This window comes from Suncus etruscus, chromosome 7 (genome assembly GCF_024139225.1).
Source record: "Suncus etruscus isolate mSunEtr1 chromosome 7, mSunEtr1.pri.cur, whole genome shotgun sequence".
NCBI lineage: Eukaryota > Metazoa > Chordata > Mammalia > Eulipotyphla > Soricidae > Suncus > Suncus etruscus.
Window position 1 is genome coordinate 61,422,156 of NC_064854.1, and position 15,379 is coordinate 61,437,534.

Below are 15,379 nucleotides of genomic sequence, written 5' to 3' on the forward strand. Positions count from 1 at the left end.
GCTCGACTTCATGGGGTGGGAGGGGGATTAGGAGGAAGTACTGGGCGGTCTGGGGGGTTGGGGGGTACCTCCTGACTCAGCTGGAGTATTTGCTGATGGACACGGGCAGCTCCGCCACCAGGACAAGAAGTATGTACTAGACCCCTGTAGTTAACCCAGAAAGTGGGTGTTCATATTGGTGTTCCCAATTTCTTGCAGTCTGGACTTCCCCTCCACTCCTCATACTCATTCCTCTGTGTGAGCTTTGTCCTCAGTGGGCAATGTCCTTGTCAGGTCCAGTGTTGGCTGGTGCTTGTACATGCAAATTGACTCACTGTGTTCACTCCCCATACCGGACTCCCCTTTCTCACGCCCATTCAGTGAGACTCATCCTGTGCTCAAGTGACCATCAAGCCAACACCAGACACATGGACCAGCCTTGGCTTCCTCTTTCTACATTGTTTTGTTTTGGGGCTATACTCCATGATACTTAGGGGTTATTTCTGGCTCTGTGATCAGGGTTTTTGTTCCTGGCTCTGCACTCAGGAATCACTCCTGTCACTGTACTGGAAACCATATGGGATGCAGGGGCTTGAACCTGGGCTGGCTTCATGTAAGGCAAACACCCTCCCTGCTTCCATGTTATCTCGCTAGCCCCTAATTTTTTTTTTTTTTTGGTTTTTGGGTGACACCCGGCAGTGCTCAGGGGTTACTCCTTGCTCTACACTCAGAAATCGCTCCTGGCAGGTTCGGGGGACCATTGGGGATGCCGGGATTCAAACCAATGACCTTCTGCATGCAAAGCAAATGCCTTACCTTCATGCTATCTCTCCGACCCCTCTTTCTAATTCTTAATTCTCTCATGGGTGACCAGGGGTCAGAAGGTGCTGGCTTGATGATGGGGCCACCCCAGAAAGCCCCCAAGGTTAGCCCATCCATTCCTAGAGAAAACTGTCCCTCCCCCAAGGTATTTTCTATTTTCTGCTGATGGGATTCGTAGATCTGTCGACTGCTCTTAGGAAAATTATAAGCGTCCAAAAACGAGAGTCGGGCTTTTACTTTCCTCCCACCACCCATCCCACCATTCCTTTTCAGTTGCCTTTTGCAGAATTGAGCCTGCAGTGGTGAGGTCCAGCCACGAGAGGGCGAATGTGCACCGAGAAAATGAAGTCATTGGCCAAGTTGTGGCCAGGTCCAACAGCCCAACCCAGATTGACATACGAGGCGCCTTGGGAATGTCCTGTCTCATGGAAGCCATGGGGGAGTTGGAAGGGCATCAAGCTTACCTGGAACATTTTCCACACACACACTTGGAGATGCTCGTCTGACTCCAGGCTCTGCGCTTAGACTGTAGGAGCTCAGAGGCCATATAGCATATGGGATGCAGGGATCGAATACAGGCCGGCATGTGCAAGGCAGTGAGTGGTATTACTCTGGCCCCTTTCCTCTCATCAGCTCCTGCCTTGTTCTTCAAGTCCCCCAACCCCATCCTGATTTCCTGGAGCTGTTCCTTGTCTGGGCGGTGGGGGGTGAGTAGGGTGGAGGGCTGGGTGAATGCCCCTCCCCAGCCCCCCAAGCCCTGGACATGGTACTGATGGTGGCGACAGCTGGGACTGAGCTGGGCACAAAGGGGGCTTGTCTGGGAGGCCCTGCCTGGAGACAAGCACCCAGGAATTTTCTCATTAGCAGGAGGCTGGTGGGAAGTGTGGTGCCATAGGGGAGGGCGGCTAGGGGTGCAGAGACCAGGGGCCCAAGGTGGCGATGTCCCTTTCAGGAAGAGTCCCATACCCACTGCTGAAGTTGTGGGGCCCAGGAAGCAGCGAACACCTACAGAGGCTCCAGCCTGAAAAATGCCCTATCCCCCTGGGCAGAGGCATCAGTGAGGTCAGACGATCCTTTTATTGAGGCATCAGAGAAACATAAATAGAAAAACCATGGGAACCTGGGGCTGCCCCCTGAGAGCCCTGTTCGTCACCCACCACATCTGGGGACTCGGCTGGACTATCATGCTCTGTGCCAGCGGGCAGTGGAAGGTTCTGGAAGGCAGATAGTGTTCCGGGGGTGAGGTCAGTGTATGTTCATTAATGTAAGGCACTGGCAAATTCATGCAAATGTACATTCATGTAAAAATATGTCGAGCATGAACACCTGTGGGCACGTGTTCATGCACACGCATGTCCATATGTGTGCTCTCAAACCTATGTACCTGCCCATGAGTGTTCTGGCACGCAAATGTCCATAGGACATGTGTACATGAACATAAGGCATCCACACACGTGCAAGGACATAGATGAGCACGCATATCTGGACATGAGTGCTGTGTTTCCATGTATGTGTTGCTGGGCGCGAGGGGGACAGCAGGCTACTAAGACAGAAGCTGAGGGGCCCTAGGAATCAGTGGGACCCAGCACAGATGAGGTGGGAAGGGGCTGGGGTCGTCCTAGGGGCCACTGTAGGCCAGAGCAGGTCTGGCCCCCATCCTGGCTCAGTCTGAGGAAGTCAGAGTCTCGGGGCTTGTGGTCAGGAAGCACCCAGTCCTACATTGGTCCCGAGGACAGCAGGGTATCAGGTCAGCCATCACCACCTAAGGAAGTTGGTTGAGCCAGGCCCATTGATCCCTGGGAGTTCTTCCTGGGGGTCAGTGGAGCACTTAGGACAGCTTGGTCCAGGTCTCATGGCACAGAGTAGCTCCCTGTCCTGTGTGGACCTTCTCAGCTTCCATCTGATAACACGGAAACAGGAGCTGGGAACGAATGGGCTCACCTTGGGGGCTTACTGGGGTGGCCCCATCATCAAGCCAGCACCTTCTGACCCCTGGTCACCCATGAGAGGCACATGTCCCAGGAGGGGCCTGCGACGATCACCCCCACTGCACTCGTCGTGACCCTCGGTCCTCAGGGTTGTGGTCAGGCCCCACGAAAATGTGAGAAGGCACAACAGGTGGCATTACTCAAAGGCCAGTAGGTCCGGATGAGGGGCATCAGGGTCCAGGCAGGGGGACCGGGCCTGAGGGGAGCTGTGGGGGGACGCTGGCTTGGTGGTGGTTGCATCTTGGCTGTCCTGGTACAACAGGTCAGGCACTTCTCCATTGGGTGCCTCTGGGTCTGTATTTGCCCTGTCCGTGGGAGCCAGTGGGGGGTCCGGGGGCCACCCAGGGGTCAGTTTAGGGTCTCCATCTAGGTTGCTGAGGACAGGCTGGGAGGAGATGAGCATGTCCTGGGGTGTCTTCAGGGCTCTTGGGATCCGCTTCCGGGGGACAGTGGGTGGTGGCTCCAGCCGAGGGAACGTCTCCGAGGCAGCCGAGCTGGGGAATAGTGACAAAGGTCCCATGTGTGCCCAGATTTCCCCCCCAGGATATGGTCTCCACAGGAGTATCAAGGCTGATACCCGGCCCCCTGCCCCCTATGACCTTGAACCTGGGCCCCTCCTGCATCGGGCAAAGGAGAGAATCTTCCTGGAAAGGGTTGGGGAGGCAGTCCTGTGTTCTGTGGGGGCTATAGTCACTCACCCCGGCTCCCCCTCCTCCAACATGTCATCAACTGTGCTGGTCAACTGGGTGCCCATGGACTGGTTCTCCACAGCCATGCCTGGGGCCCCTGGAGTCTTCCTGCACACTGGATCATTCTTCCTGGCACCCACAGCCCTGCCCGGGCTCCAGAGGTGTTGGCTGCTGCCCCCAAAGAGCCCCAGCCCCACAGGCTCAGCAGGCCCTGGTGTGGCGGTGCAAGAGGCAACGACGGGCCTGGACAGGTGTGGGACCGAGTGGCTGGCTGGAAGCCTGGGCGTGAGCATCGTGTTCAAGTTCTGGAATATACTGTGGTTGACTGGAAAAAAGGAAGAAAGGGAAGGGAAGGGAAGAGAGGGAAAGGAAGATGAGGGGAGGAAAGGGAAGAAAAAAGAAAGGGAGGAAGAAAGAAGGAAAGAGAAGAGGAAGGAAGGAAGGAAGGAAGGAAGGAAGGAAGGAAGGAAGGAAGGAAGGAAGGAAGGAAGGAAGGAAGGAAGGAAGGAAGGAAGGAAGGAAGGAAAAAGAGGGGGGAGGGGAGGAGGCTGTGAGTTCCTGGTCCTCAGGAAGGACCACAGAGCCACAGTGGCTGAGCACATGGGCACAAGGTACAGCCCGCCCCACAAACAAAAAATATAAAACTTGGGCACATTCCCACAAAGATGAGCAACTTGGGAGCTAACCCAGGCACCTGAATTTCATGCACATGAGGACAATGCGGGCAGGGGTGAGAACTCGGAGGTTCTCCAGGGTGCACTTGGACCCCAACACTACCCTTATCCAGGGTCTTCTGGGCTGGATCACTTGGGCTGGGCCCCTTGGGGTACAGACACCCACTGGACAGTGCTGAGGCACTGGACTAGAGGCATCCCCTGCACTCACTTTTCTCCATCCCAAAACAGCTGACCAGGCTCTCCCCAACCCCCCTGGGAGTGACCATGAGCAGAGCCAAAAGTGACCTGAGTGCAGAGCCTAGAGCACAGCCAGAAGTGAGCCTGAGTGCAGAGCCAGGAGGCAGCCCTGAGCACCTCTGGGGTGGTTTTGGTGCCAGGGATCGAACCTGGGTCAGCCGTGTGCAAAGCAGTACCCTCCTACCTCATGTGCTTGCTCCAGCCTCATGCCCATGATTTAAAGTCAGAACCGCCCCCTCTCTGCAGTGTCCTAGGCCTTCCTTCCTGGCTATATATTTGGAGGTCCAACAGTGCCCTCCTGGGGTGCTGCCCCCAAGTGAATCCACAAAGGGTCTCAGGCACCATCTCGGGCTCTCAGAACCGCTCTGCTGATGAAATACAGAGTCATCACATCTGGCTTCCTCCCTCAGACTCTCAGAGAGATAGATGGCAGGAGGGGTCACTAGCTCATTCCTGGGACAGGACAGACAACCCCCAGCCTGCAGAGGGCACTTAGGACTCCCTGGTCCCTCCCCTCCTCAGGCAGTAAAGGACAGAGGCAGGTCCCCAATCCCCAACATGCACACGGAGCCAGGCAGGGTCTTACCTGTGCACCATGGGGCTCAGGAAGCAGGAAGGAAGAGAGAGAGTTTATGTAGTGACTCACATCCGCATCACCCGTGGTGGAGGTGGGGGAGGAGGGAGGCCCAAGTTCTTGAGCTTGCATGACCAGGAAGCAGGCAATAAGGGTGCAATCCGGGGCAAAGGGAGATCCCTTAGGTGGGCTGATATGAGGGTCCACATCTCTGGGGATACCCAAGGGTCTCACCACATGCCTTCCTGGAGTGTCCAGTTCGACACCGGGAGGGTGTCCTTCCCCTCCAGCTATGGGTGTCAACATGCAGAGAAACAGGGAGTGGCCCTGAACACCCAGGGGGCCAGCAGGTGAGGGAGGTAGTTGCGCACAGAGCCCCAAATCTGGCTGGGGTGCACCAGGACACGCTGCTCCAGAATCCTCATTTTCCCGCCCACTCATCTCCACATCTGTGAGCTCAGAGCCAAACAGATGGAGACGTCTCGCTGACACATGATGCCCATACGTAGGGAGTCAGGGGGCTGCAGCCAGGATCCCATCTCTGGGTGAGAGGAGCCCAGCGAGCACAGGGACAAGCCCCTTGCAGCCCCAACCTTCTAGAGGGGGAAAGAGCGTGCAATAGGGGGCAGGAAGACATCGCTTGGCCAGTCCAAGTCCAGCATATCCAGGAAGGGGAGCACCAGACACAGCCTTAGGGTCCCAGCCTTCAGTTACCATACCCCAGATAGACGATGGACAGACAGATGAACGGGCAGAGCTTATCTTCCGAGAGGTCAGTACAAGCGTGAAGACAGAGCAGCGAGAGCAGCAGAGAAGCTGGGACTAAAAGTTAAAAGACGAGGGGGCCGAAGCAAGAGCACAGTGGAGAGGGCATTTGCCTTGCACATGGTTGATTCTGGTTTGATCTCTGGCATCCCATAGGGTCCTCCAAGCACTGCCAGGAGTGATTCCTGATCACATAGCCAGGAGTAAACAAACTCTGAGCATCGCTGAGTGTAGCCCAAAAAAACAATAATAGAAAAAGAAGAAAGTTAAATATGGTCTGGAGATAAAAAGGCTGCAGTTGCTGGAAGCCTGAGGCCCCGAGTTTGATACCCAACTCCATGGGCCTCCTCGTTGGACTAACACCCAATGCACACATCAGAACCCCCCCATCCCTCCCCACCCCAGGACAAAAACAAACAACTGGAAAACAGGGAAACAATGCACCAGGATCTAGGAAGGGTCCATCCATTCAGACTCCATTTGTGGTGTTCTGAAACTCCTCCCGGGACACAGAGCATTCAGATTTCTCAGCCTCCGGCACCTCCTCCTCTCCCACCTGTGAAAACCCAGCTCAGTGTCCTCCGGATCCAGACTCAGAAAGAGAAGCAAGAGAGTGGTGTTTACAGGAGAGGAAGAACTAAAGGGGATGGGACATGGACGAGTGGGCAGAACACTGGCCACCATCAAAAAGTTTGATCCCATCATCCCACAGCATCACCCAAGCCACAGGAGTCAGCACTGAGCACAGCCCTGGTCCCCTAACAGAACAAGGCAGGAAGGGAATCAGTGAAAATAGGGGACTGGGACAAGTCTCCAGACCCTAGTGGGTGGCTGTCTTGTGATGTCTTGTGATGTCACCAGAATGCAGAATGTTCATTGTCTGGGTGATGTGGGGCCCCACAGAAGCAGAAGCATCACGCCAGGCATGGATGAATTTTCCTTCCTCAGTATCTCGGGGCCAAGACCCCCCCAGACCCTGAGCACCCTCCCGAGAGTAGCATCCTCACACACCACCAATCTGTCAGGTAGATGGGGGCCCTGAGATGCAGCTGGGCACTTTTGTGTGCTCTCTGAGGACAGCATCTTCTTAAACCCCTACAGGCCTGGAGCCAGGGCTGAGATACATGGAGGAGTCGGGCCATCCAAGCGACAAGACCCTTTTCCCAAAGCGACACCCAGGTACCTGGAGTGTATATCCCCAGAACCAGGCAAAAACCTCCAAGTGGGTGTGGTGTGGGGTGAGGTGGGAGCCTGGGGAGAGTCTTCACTGCCTGTTAGTGTGAGGTGGAGGAGGATTTCCCGAGAGCACTGGTGGAGAATATTGGCACAGAGGCGACAGGCCTCATGGGCTGGTTAATGCAAAGCCAGCTCCATTCTGATGGGGTGTAGGGGGTGGGTATTCAGCAGGAGCACCCAGGGGAGAGAGAATTCAGGGAGCACCCAGGGAGGACTTGGGGAGCATCCAAGAGAGGATCCAGGACTCTGAGGACTTGGGAAACACTCAAAGAGGACTGAGGGGAGCACCCAGGAGAGCACTCAAGGGCACCTAGGAAGACCCAGGGGAGCATTCAAAGGAATACTTTGGGAGCACAGTGAGCAAGGCCTGAAGGATATCTGCTCCCATACCTGCCGATCATTCAGATGTTGCCAGCTCTTACACAGGACCCCTGGCAGGAGGGTCCCCTAGAAGGGTAAAGAGGCTGGCTCCCCACACCCAGCCTGGCCACAGGAGACCCCATTACCCAACCATCCACAGGGGCTACCCATGTGGGACAAACAAGAAGCCCTGGACTGGGAGGCATTTGCATTACAGAAACTGCTTCCTGATGGGGCCTGGGTAAAGCTCAAGGGTCCCCAAGAGAGGTCATAGGTGCACCCAGCCAGTTGTGTCTGGGGACAGAACCCACCCATGCAGGACCTAGGTGGGCAGCCCAGCCAGACCCAGACAAGCCACATGGCATCAATTACTGGGGCTGGGAAGTACTAAGATATGTAATGATGCTGCTCAGGGCTTGAGTGACTTCCCCATGACCCAGACAATGCCAGGGAGGGGCTGCTCATGGAGCTGGCCAGCCCCCCGAAGAGCCTGATGCCCCAGTTTCAGAGCAGCGTCATCTGCCACAGTGTGGACCACTTGGTCCTGTCCCCAGGTGAGGGTCCCCCAGCTGCATGAGATGTGGGACCCAAAGACACCTGCCTAGGTGACCAGCCACTAGCCCCTCACCCCTTTGCCCTCCCTTCGGCTGAGCCCAGGAATCTGAGAATGTTAGAAAAGAGGGGCCAAGGGGCCAGAGTGACAGCACAGTGGGAAGGCATTTGCCATGCACATGGCTGACAGGATTTGATCCCTGGCACCCCACAAGGTACCCCGAGCCTGCCAGGAATGATTTCTGAGCACAGAACTAAGAGTAACCCTTGAGCACTACCAGGTGTAGCCCTAAAACAAAGGAGAATCCAGGTCCCAAGATGTGGGATGGTGAGGCTGGAATGAAGAGGCACAGCGAAGAGGGCACTGACCTTGCACACTTGGGTTTGATCTCTGATGTCCCATAGGGTCCCCAAGCACTGCCAGAGATAGGAGTAACCCCTGAGCACTGCCAGATTTGGCCCTCAGAAATAAAGAGCTGGGATAGAGGCTTGTGAGGGGTTCCTACGAGGATCCCCAACATGGCCTGGTGGCCCTGCCCAGCTTAGCCAAGCCTTCCCTCCATAGATTGTCTCCAGGGCCATGCACAAAGCGAGACGTATCCAGGGCGCCACTGTGCCACCTACCGGCCCTGGTTCTCGCCCTACACCTACTTCGTGTGTCCTGACAAGGGCAACCAAATGGAAGCTTCAGGACTCCACGAGTGGCTGCGGGACGAGGGCTGGGGGGACGGCTGGCAAGCTGAGGAAGTGGGCACCGAGAGTCTGTGCTCCTCAGGATCTTCCCTGGAGAATGCCTGTACCCTCAGGGAGGCCAGACGGCGGGCCCGCACAGACCGCATCACCTCCCGAGACATCCTGGCTGCCTGCCATGGGCAGTTGGCCCCCCAGAATGGCTACAAGTGTGCGGCATGCTGCCGCCTGTACCCCACTCTGCACTCGCTCAAGAGCCACATCCGGGGTGGCTCCCGAGAGGGCTTCAGTTGTGGCGTGTACTACCGCAAGCTCAAGGCGCTGTGGGGCCGGGAGAAGACGTGGCCAGGGGAACGGGTCCTGGAGGGCACTGGCCTATAGCCCCAGAACCGCCCTTCCTACTCTTTCTACAGCTCAATAAATTCCAATTGGCTCAGCACCCGCCTCCTGGGGCTCTCCCAGGACCATAACCCCCCCCCCATACTCTTGGAGCCCCAGTATCACCCACAGGAGCCGGTAACTGTGATAGGGAAGCATTGACTGCTACGGGAGACCCTAAAACCTTATCCTTCAGACCTCATACCCACCTGGCCCAGAACTTCTAAGAAAGAGCACAATGGAGAGGGCACTTGCCTTGCATGTGGCTGACCCACGTTCAATCCCCTGAGCACTACCAGGAGTGATTTCTGTGGCCCAAAAGTAAACCAAACATAAAGACTAAAAGAATCAAAAAAGGGTCTCCTCACTCCAGTGCCCCTAGTGCCCACAACCCCAGAGACACCTAGACTTCTTGGCAACCCCCAAAATTCCAGAGGAGATTTTTCTGGGGACAGAACCAGGAGGAAGGGGACAGACAGGCAGTGAGAAAAGAGAGGAGAAGCTCAGAGAAACAGGAGAGGTTTATTGAGCGAAGCCGCCGGCCTCGCAGCTAAGTGCACTTACAGGAATAGTCTGGAACAGTTTTGGAAAGGGAAGGGGAGACAAAGGGAGAGGCAGAGGGCCGGGGGGGCCCTAAGCAAGAGCAAGTGCAGAGAAGCAGCGAGGCTGACTGGTTGCGGAGTCCTGGAGGAGCTGTTAGTGGAGCAAGAAATGTGAACCCAGACCTTTGTTCTTTCCTGCCCTGTTCGGTCCTGGCTTCCAGGCCCAGGAGTCAGGAGGAAGCAGGGTGGAGAGCACTGGCCAGCACCCCCTTATACAGGAGGGCTTCATCCCCCCTCCTCTCTCTAATCCCCCCCATAGCCAAAGACCCCTGCAGTACCCTCTCACCCTGGTACCAAACACCTGGGCAGCCAGTCATCAAACGATGTGGCCTGCTGGTTCCCCGTACATGGCTTGGCCCTCTGAGGACCCCTGATTCTGACTTCTCATGGCTACATAGATCTCAGCATAAACCCCCCAGGAATGCTTGGGGGACAAGGCCACACCAGCTGCTGGTTCCAACAGCACAGACCCACCATTCCCTGCGCATCCATGTACACATGGCCACAGGCACACATGAAAACACACATGTAGCCAGGCACACAAGCACATACATACACACAAATACACACACAGAAACACGCACACAGACGTGCGTGTAAGGATTCAGCCCCATGGCCCTCTGTCATAAGCCTCTCTTCCCTTTAACTGATTTAATAAGTCAGTTAACAGACTTTCCTTTTAATTGTGAACTGCTGCCTCAGGGCAGATGGACCATGGTTATATAAGGGTAAAGGGAGGGATCTTTTTTTTGGGTGGAGGGACACTCAGCAGTGCTCAGGTATTACTCCTGGCCCTGTACTTAAAAATCATTCCTGGGGGCCGGAGAGATAGCATGGAAGTAAGGCGTTTGCCTTTCATGCAGAAGGTCATGGGTTCGAATCCCGGCATCCCATATGGTCCCCCACGCCTGCCAGGAGCAATTTCTGAGCATGGCGCCAGGAGTAACCCCTGAGCACTGCCGGGTGTGACCCAAAAAAAATTATTCCTGACAGGCTCAGGGATGTTGAGAGTTCAATCCGGGTCTGTCCTGGGTTGGCCGTGTGGTGTAAGGCAAACGCCCTACCGCTGTGCTATTGCTCCGGCCCCATGGGTGTCGGGAGGATTTCTTTCTTTTTTTTTTTTTTTGGTTTTTGGGCCACACCCGTTTGACGCTCAGGGGTTATTCCTGGCTATGTGCTCAGAAATCGCCCCTGGCTTGGGGGGACCATATGGGACGCCGGGGGATCGAACCGCGGTCCGTTCCTTGGCTAGCGCTTGTAAGGCAGACACCTTACCTCTAGCGCCACCTTCCCGGCCCCGTCGGGAGGATTTCTAAGGAAAGCCTGTCTGCTGGACTGAATGGGCCCACTGGCCTAGGGGCCTGCTGGCCGGCCTGATCTGCCTACCTGCCAACCTGATGCTGTGGTGAACCAAGTCTAAAGAGCTGTCTCCCTGCTCGCCTGACTGCCTACTAGCCCTGCTATTGCTGTTACTGCTACTCCTGTGCTCATTTGTGTTGTGTCTCCGTTGTTCTCTCTGAAGGTCTGTGGATTCATTAAATGTTGGATAACCCTGCCTCTACCCTATCACCTACGGATTGTGTTAAAAAAGAAAAAAGTGAGGAAAGAGATGTTTGATGGCATAAAGTTAAAGGGGAGAGAGAGGCTTAGGGCCATGGGGCTGAATCCCTATTGGTGCATGCACACATACAAACACACATGTACTCACATGCAGAAACACGCACACACCCTGGTTCATCTCTGAGACCTGAGAACAGCAGGAACCTGAAGCCGACTCTGCCACTTTTCCTCTCAGCTCAACTAAGATGCAGAAGGCAAGGCAGGGACCCCCAGGAAAGCAGGGGGCAGCATCATCCCTGACCCCTCCTGAGTCCCTGGAGGCAGTGGGGCTCGAGGTGCTCGCCTAGGCATCGGAGTCTCTTATATCCATCTCTCTGTCGAGCCTGGCACTGCAGCTGGAGCAGGATGGCGTGTGGTTGTGGGTGCCCTCAGCTGGCACCATCAAAGGAGGGACAGTGCCAACAACCCCGCACTGAGCAGTGCCCAGGAGGGAGGAATTGGAGTTCGGGTCTGCAGAGCCTCAGCGGGTCCATCACGGCACTCTGAGCAGGGCCCTCCTGCCCAGTCCAGCACAGAGGCCCTGACCATGAAACTTGAAATGGCCCCTCCTGCCACCTCTGGTCCAGCCACCTGGGCCACACCCAATACACTCTGGGTCTGAATGGGGGACCCAGATGCCCCAACTAAGATGGGCAGGGGCACACATAGAGAAGAGTCACACACACACCCCAGCAGGGCTAGAACTGTCAGTCCAGGGCCCTGCAGGAACCATCCCCTCAAAGCTGACTCTGCCAGAAGGGCCCTCCATACCCTTACTGCACTGCCCAAAGGGAGAGTCCACCCAGCCCTGCCAGCATCTAGACAGCCAGCTCATGGTCCAGGATGTCACCCAGCCCCATCACCATCTACACAGCCAGCTCATGGTCCAGGCAATCGGCCGGTTCCACCACTGTCCACAGTGAGCTTATGGTCTAAAGGCCATCGCCTGGCCCCATCAGCATCTACACAATTGCTCCGGGTCCAGGCAGTCTACATGGCCCCATCACCGTCTACACGGCCAGCTCCTGGTCCAGGCTGTTGCCTGGCCCTATCACTGTCTACACAGCCACCTCGTCATCCAGCCCGTCACCCAGCTCCTGCCGGGGTAGCACATGCAGTAGGCGAGGCAGCCGCTCTGGGGACCAGGCACCGCGGTCCTCCTCCTCCTCCTCCTCACTCTCCGTGATGGACTCGTCCTCGCACTCAGAGGCAATGCCTGACTCTCGGAACTTGAAGAGCTCCAGGCCACCTGGGAGGGGATGCTGGCAGTCGCCAGGGGAGTCCCGGGCCACAGGAAAGCGGAAACACTCGAGCCGCACCCAGCGCTCGCGCCTACCTAATGGGCTGACTGGCGGTGGTGGGTCCAGGCCAGTGCCTGGCGGGGGCAATACCAGCTGCTCCGGCTTGGGGGTGCTGGGGTCACAGATGACAGGGAGGCCGCCCGACCGAAAGGTGATCTCCAGGAGACTGTCCTGGGAGCCCCCTGTGGGGACAAGAATGGGATTAGAGGTCCTGCCTCTGCAGAACCCAGCCCAGCTCTGAACACCAGAAGACTCTGAACTCACAGAATGGGTCAAAAGGAGAGAGGAAGTTCAGAGGTGACCAACCCCTTCCAATGTCAGCCGGGGAATGGACGCCCAGGGACAGATGTCCAGGAGGAACATAGGACCAAGGGGGGGCATGCTCAGAGGGATATATGCCCAGGGGACACAGCTCAGGAGGACAAACACCCAGGGAAACTGACGCCCTACACAGTCAGCTCACGGTCCAGGCTGTCACCCAGTCCTATCACCATCTACACAGCCAGCTTATGGTCCAGAAGATTGGCCGGTTCCACCACTGTCTACACAGTGAGCTACTCAGTGGGGTTCAGATGCCCAGGGGGACACACACAGGGATACAGGCCCAGAAGGACAGATGTGAGGTGGGGAACACATGGCCAGGGGGACAGATGCAGGACACGGACACATATGGGGCCCCACTCACCAGCGCTCCTGCCAGCCGCCTTCAGCTCCAACTCCTGCACCTGCCGCACCAGCACTGAGATGTGCTGCAGAAGGTCCTTGTTCTGCAGGAGCAGCTGGTGCACTCGGGCCTGAGCCTCCAGCCGCGCTGCTGCCTCAGCGGCCAGCTGGTCCTTCAGCAGGTGCACCTGGGTGGGGAGAGAGGGAGTGTCAGACACCTAGGGGGAGTTGGCATACCTGGGGGGACAGGGACATGTGGGGGGAATATGGCTCTTGAATAGGAACATTTAGGGAGATGAAGGTGAGTGTCAAGAGCACCTAACCATGGCTGAGAGAAACTAAGTCACACTTCAGCATCAGGATTCAACTACATGATTCCTAAAGGGGAGGGTTTCTGGGGAGCTGTGAATGTCCCAAAGAAACTCATGATCTGGGCCAAAGCAAGGAGGCTCCAGAGATGCCATGCAATGACACAACCAGGATAGGGATGGGGACAGGGTTCCCCCACAGTTGTGAGACCTTCATTGTATCCACTCATCACCCTAGCCTGCCACCCTAAAGTACCCCAAAATCCCAGTTCTGGGCACTGGGGAGACCTTAGCTTCATCTGCCTCAGACTTCTCTCACCTAACCCCAAGGACATGGGTTCCAGGGTTCCCTGTTCTGTTCCTGCAGTTCAAAGGTGACTTGGGGCACTCCACATGAGTCCCCCAAAACTGCCTCTGCTGGCACATCCTAACAAGTAGGGCTCTTGCCCTCTGCTACGGGACTCTTGGTGGCTCCCTCAGTGAACCCCAATCAGCCAGGGCCCCCGCCTGATCTCCCTTCCCTCATTCATGCAGGACCCTGGGCTCAGACCACTGGAATAAGTACCAACAGGGGTCCGAACACGGCTTAAGCCACAAGCCTGCTCTGCAATGTGGCCCACATTTCCCCAGGAATGACTGGGACTGAGGGAGACACCTGTGGTGTCTGCTTTGTGGGGGCCTGGTTCTGAAGCTCTCACATGCGGCATTACAGCAGCACAGCAGCTGCTCCAGGAGCCAGGATGGGGGCCCTTCCCTACAGACTTCGGGGCCACACCATGGAGGAGGGAAGTCGAGGCCCAGCCCTGCACCCCGCCCTGCATCCCGCCTCACCCACTTGCCTGCACTCAGCTCATCGGTGAGAAGTGGGGGCCGGGTTGAAGTCGGGGCGTGGCCGCGGCATGGAGAGAACCAGAGCAAGTTGCCCCCCTTCCCCCATACCAGCACACCCAGATACAGCAGGAGGCAGGTGGGGGCTGTGCACATGCGGGGGCAGAAATTGGAGTGCACGGGACACGGCGGGGCTAGTCAGGACAGCGGCCTGCAGTGTGGGGCGTCTTGGGGTGCCGGTGGCAAAGCATCAGCACCAGACAGCAGGAGCCACAGCCAGTGGGGACCCCCACCGCCCGCAGTCCCTGAAACTCGGGTACCACAATGTCCCACGGTCCAGTTCTCACCACTTAGGCTGCAGGAAGTGGCCGAGCCAGCCTTACCCAGGTAGGGAGAGAGGTCAGAGAGTGAGGGCTCTCCAGGAAGCCCCAGACACAGGGTTCACCAGTGCCTTGAGCCCTTTGGATGTGTCTATGAGGACCCCACAGAGAGGTCTGTGTGACCCAGTAGGAACAGAATCAGAACCTTCTAGACTGTATTCAGGGTGAATCAACTGGGGGCCCTAAAACCATCCTAGGGAGCCACCAAAACCCTGGGCTGAGCCCCACAAAATGCCCCATATGAGGCTTTGCCAAGGGCAAAGGTGTCCAGGGTCTCTCTACCCAGTGACTACAGATGGCAAAGGAAGCCCAGGCATGGGGGTAGGGGGGAGAATGTTCTAGAAACAAACACGGACAACTCAATCCTTGTCCCCTCAGAGGTGCAGTACAGACCTACACCCCCATAAGTCTTCCCTTCCCCCATCCGACCTTGGAGTCTCCAACTGTGGCCAAAGGGTTTGGAGCCCAAGCTGTGATGGACAGAGAAAGCCAGAACTGGGATCTGAGACATATCCCACCTGCCAGCTTCCAAATTCTGTAGACCAAGGAGATAGGGTTGAAAAGTGCCCCAGAAATAAGCCGGTTCTAGGCCAGGGGCTCACTCACTGGGGGCCATCAGGCCAAGAAGTTCAATGGGGTAAAGGACCTGGGAGATTTGGGGACACAGTTTGGATAGCAAAGTCACTCCCAGATTTGCTATATGTGGGGGTCAGCGCCTCCCAAGACACACAAGAAGAGAGATCAGGAGAAA

The 15,379-nt window shown here is 56.6% G+C and overlaps 4 protein-coding genes across 4 annotated transcripts in view; 2 read left to right on the forward strand and 2 right to left on the reverse strand.

The window, feature by feature from the left end:
• RGS5 (regulator of G protein signaling 5) overlaps positions 1–15,379 on the forward strand; it is a 184,534-nt gene that overhangs the window by 162,370 nt on the left and 6,785 nt on the right. The window lies entirely within an intron of this gene.
• Positions 2,659–3,805, reverse strand: C7H1orf226 (chromosome 7 C1orf226 homolog). The gene is made up of 2 exons (XM_049776603.1): positions 3,488–3,805; positions 2,659–3,283 (listed from the first exon to the last, which is right to left on the reverse strand). Exons 1-2 carry the CDS (start codon positions 3,769–3,771, stop codon positions 2,926–2,928), a joined length of 642 nt encoding a protein of 213 aa, XP_049632560.1. The 5' UTR covers positions 3,772–3,805; the 3' UTR covers positions 2,659–2,925.
• On the forward strand, positions 7,791–8,950 carry SPATA46 (spermatogenesis associated 46). Its single transcript, XM_049777612.1, has 2 exons — positions 7,791–7,881; positions 8,445–8,950. The coding sequence occupies exons 1-2, from the start codon at positions 7,791–7,793 to the stop codon at positions 8,948–8,950; spliced, it is 597 nt and encodes a 198-aa protein (XP_049633569.1).
• Positions 11,855–15,379, reverse strand: part of NOS1AP (nitric oxide synthase 1 adaptor protein) — a 38,993-nt gene continuing 35,468 nt past the window's right edge. The window contains exons 9-10 of the mRNA XM_049776502.1: positions 13,135–13,300; positions 11,855–12,631 (exon numbers count right to left, since the gene is read on the reverse strand). Of these exons, the coding sequence (XP_049632459.1) occupies positions 12,207–12,631; positions 13,135–13,300 (591 nt within the window). The 3' untranslated portion in view covers positions 11,855–12,206. The remainder of the gene's footprint in view (positions 12,632–13,134; positions 13,301–15,379) is intronic.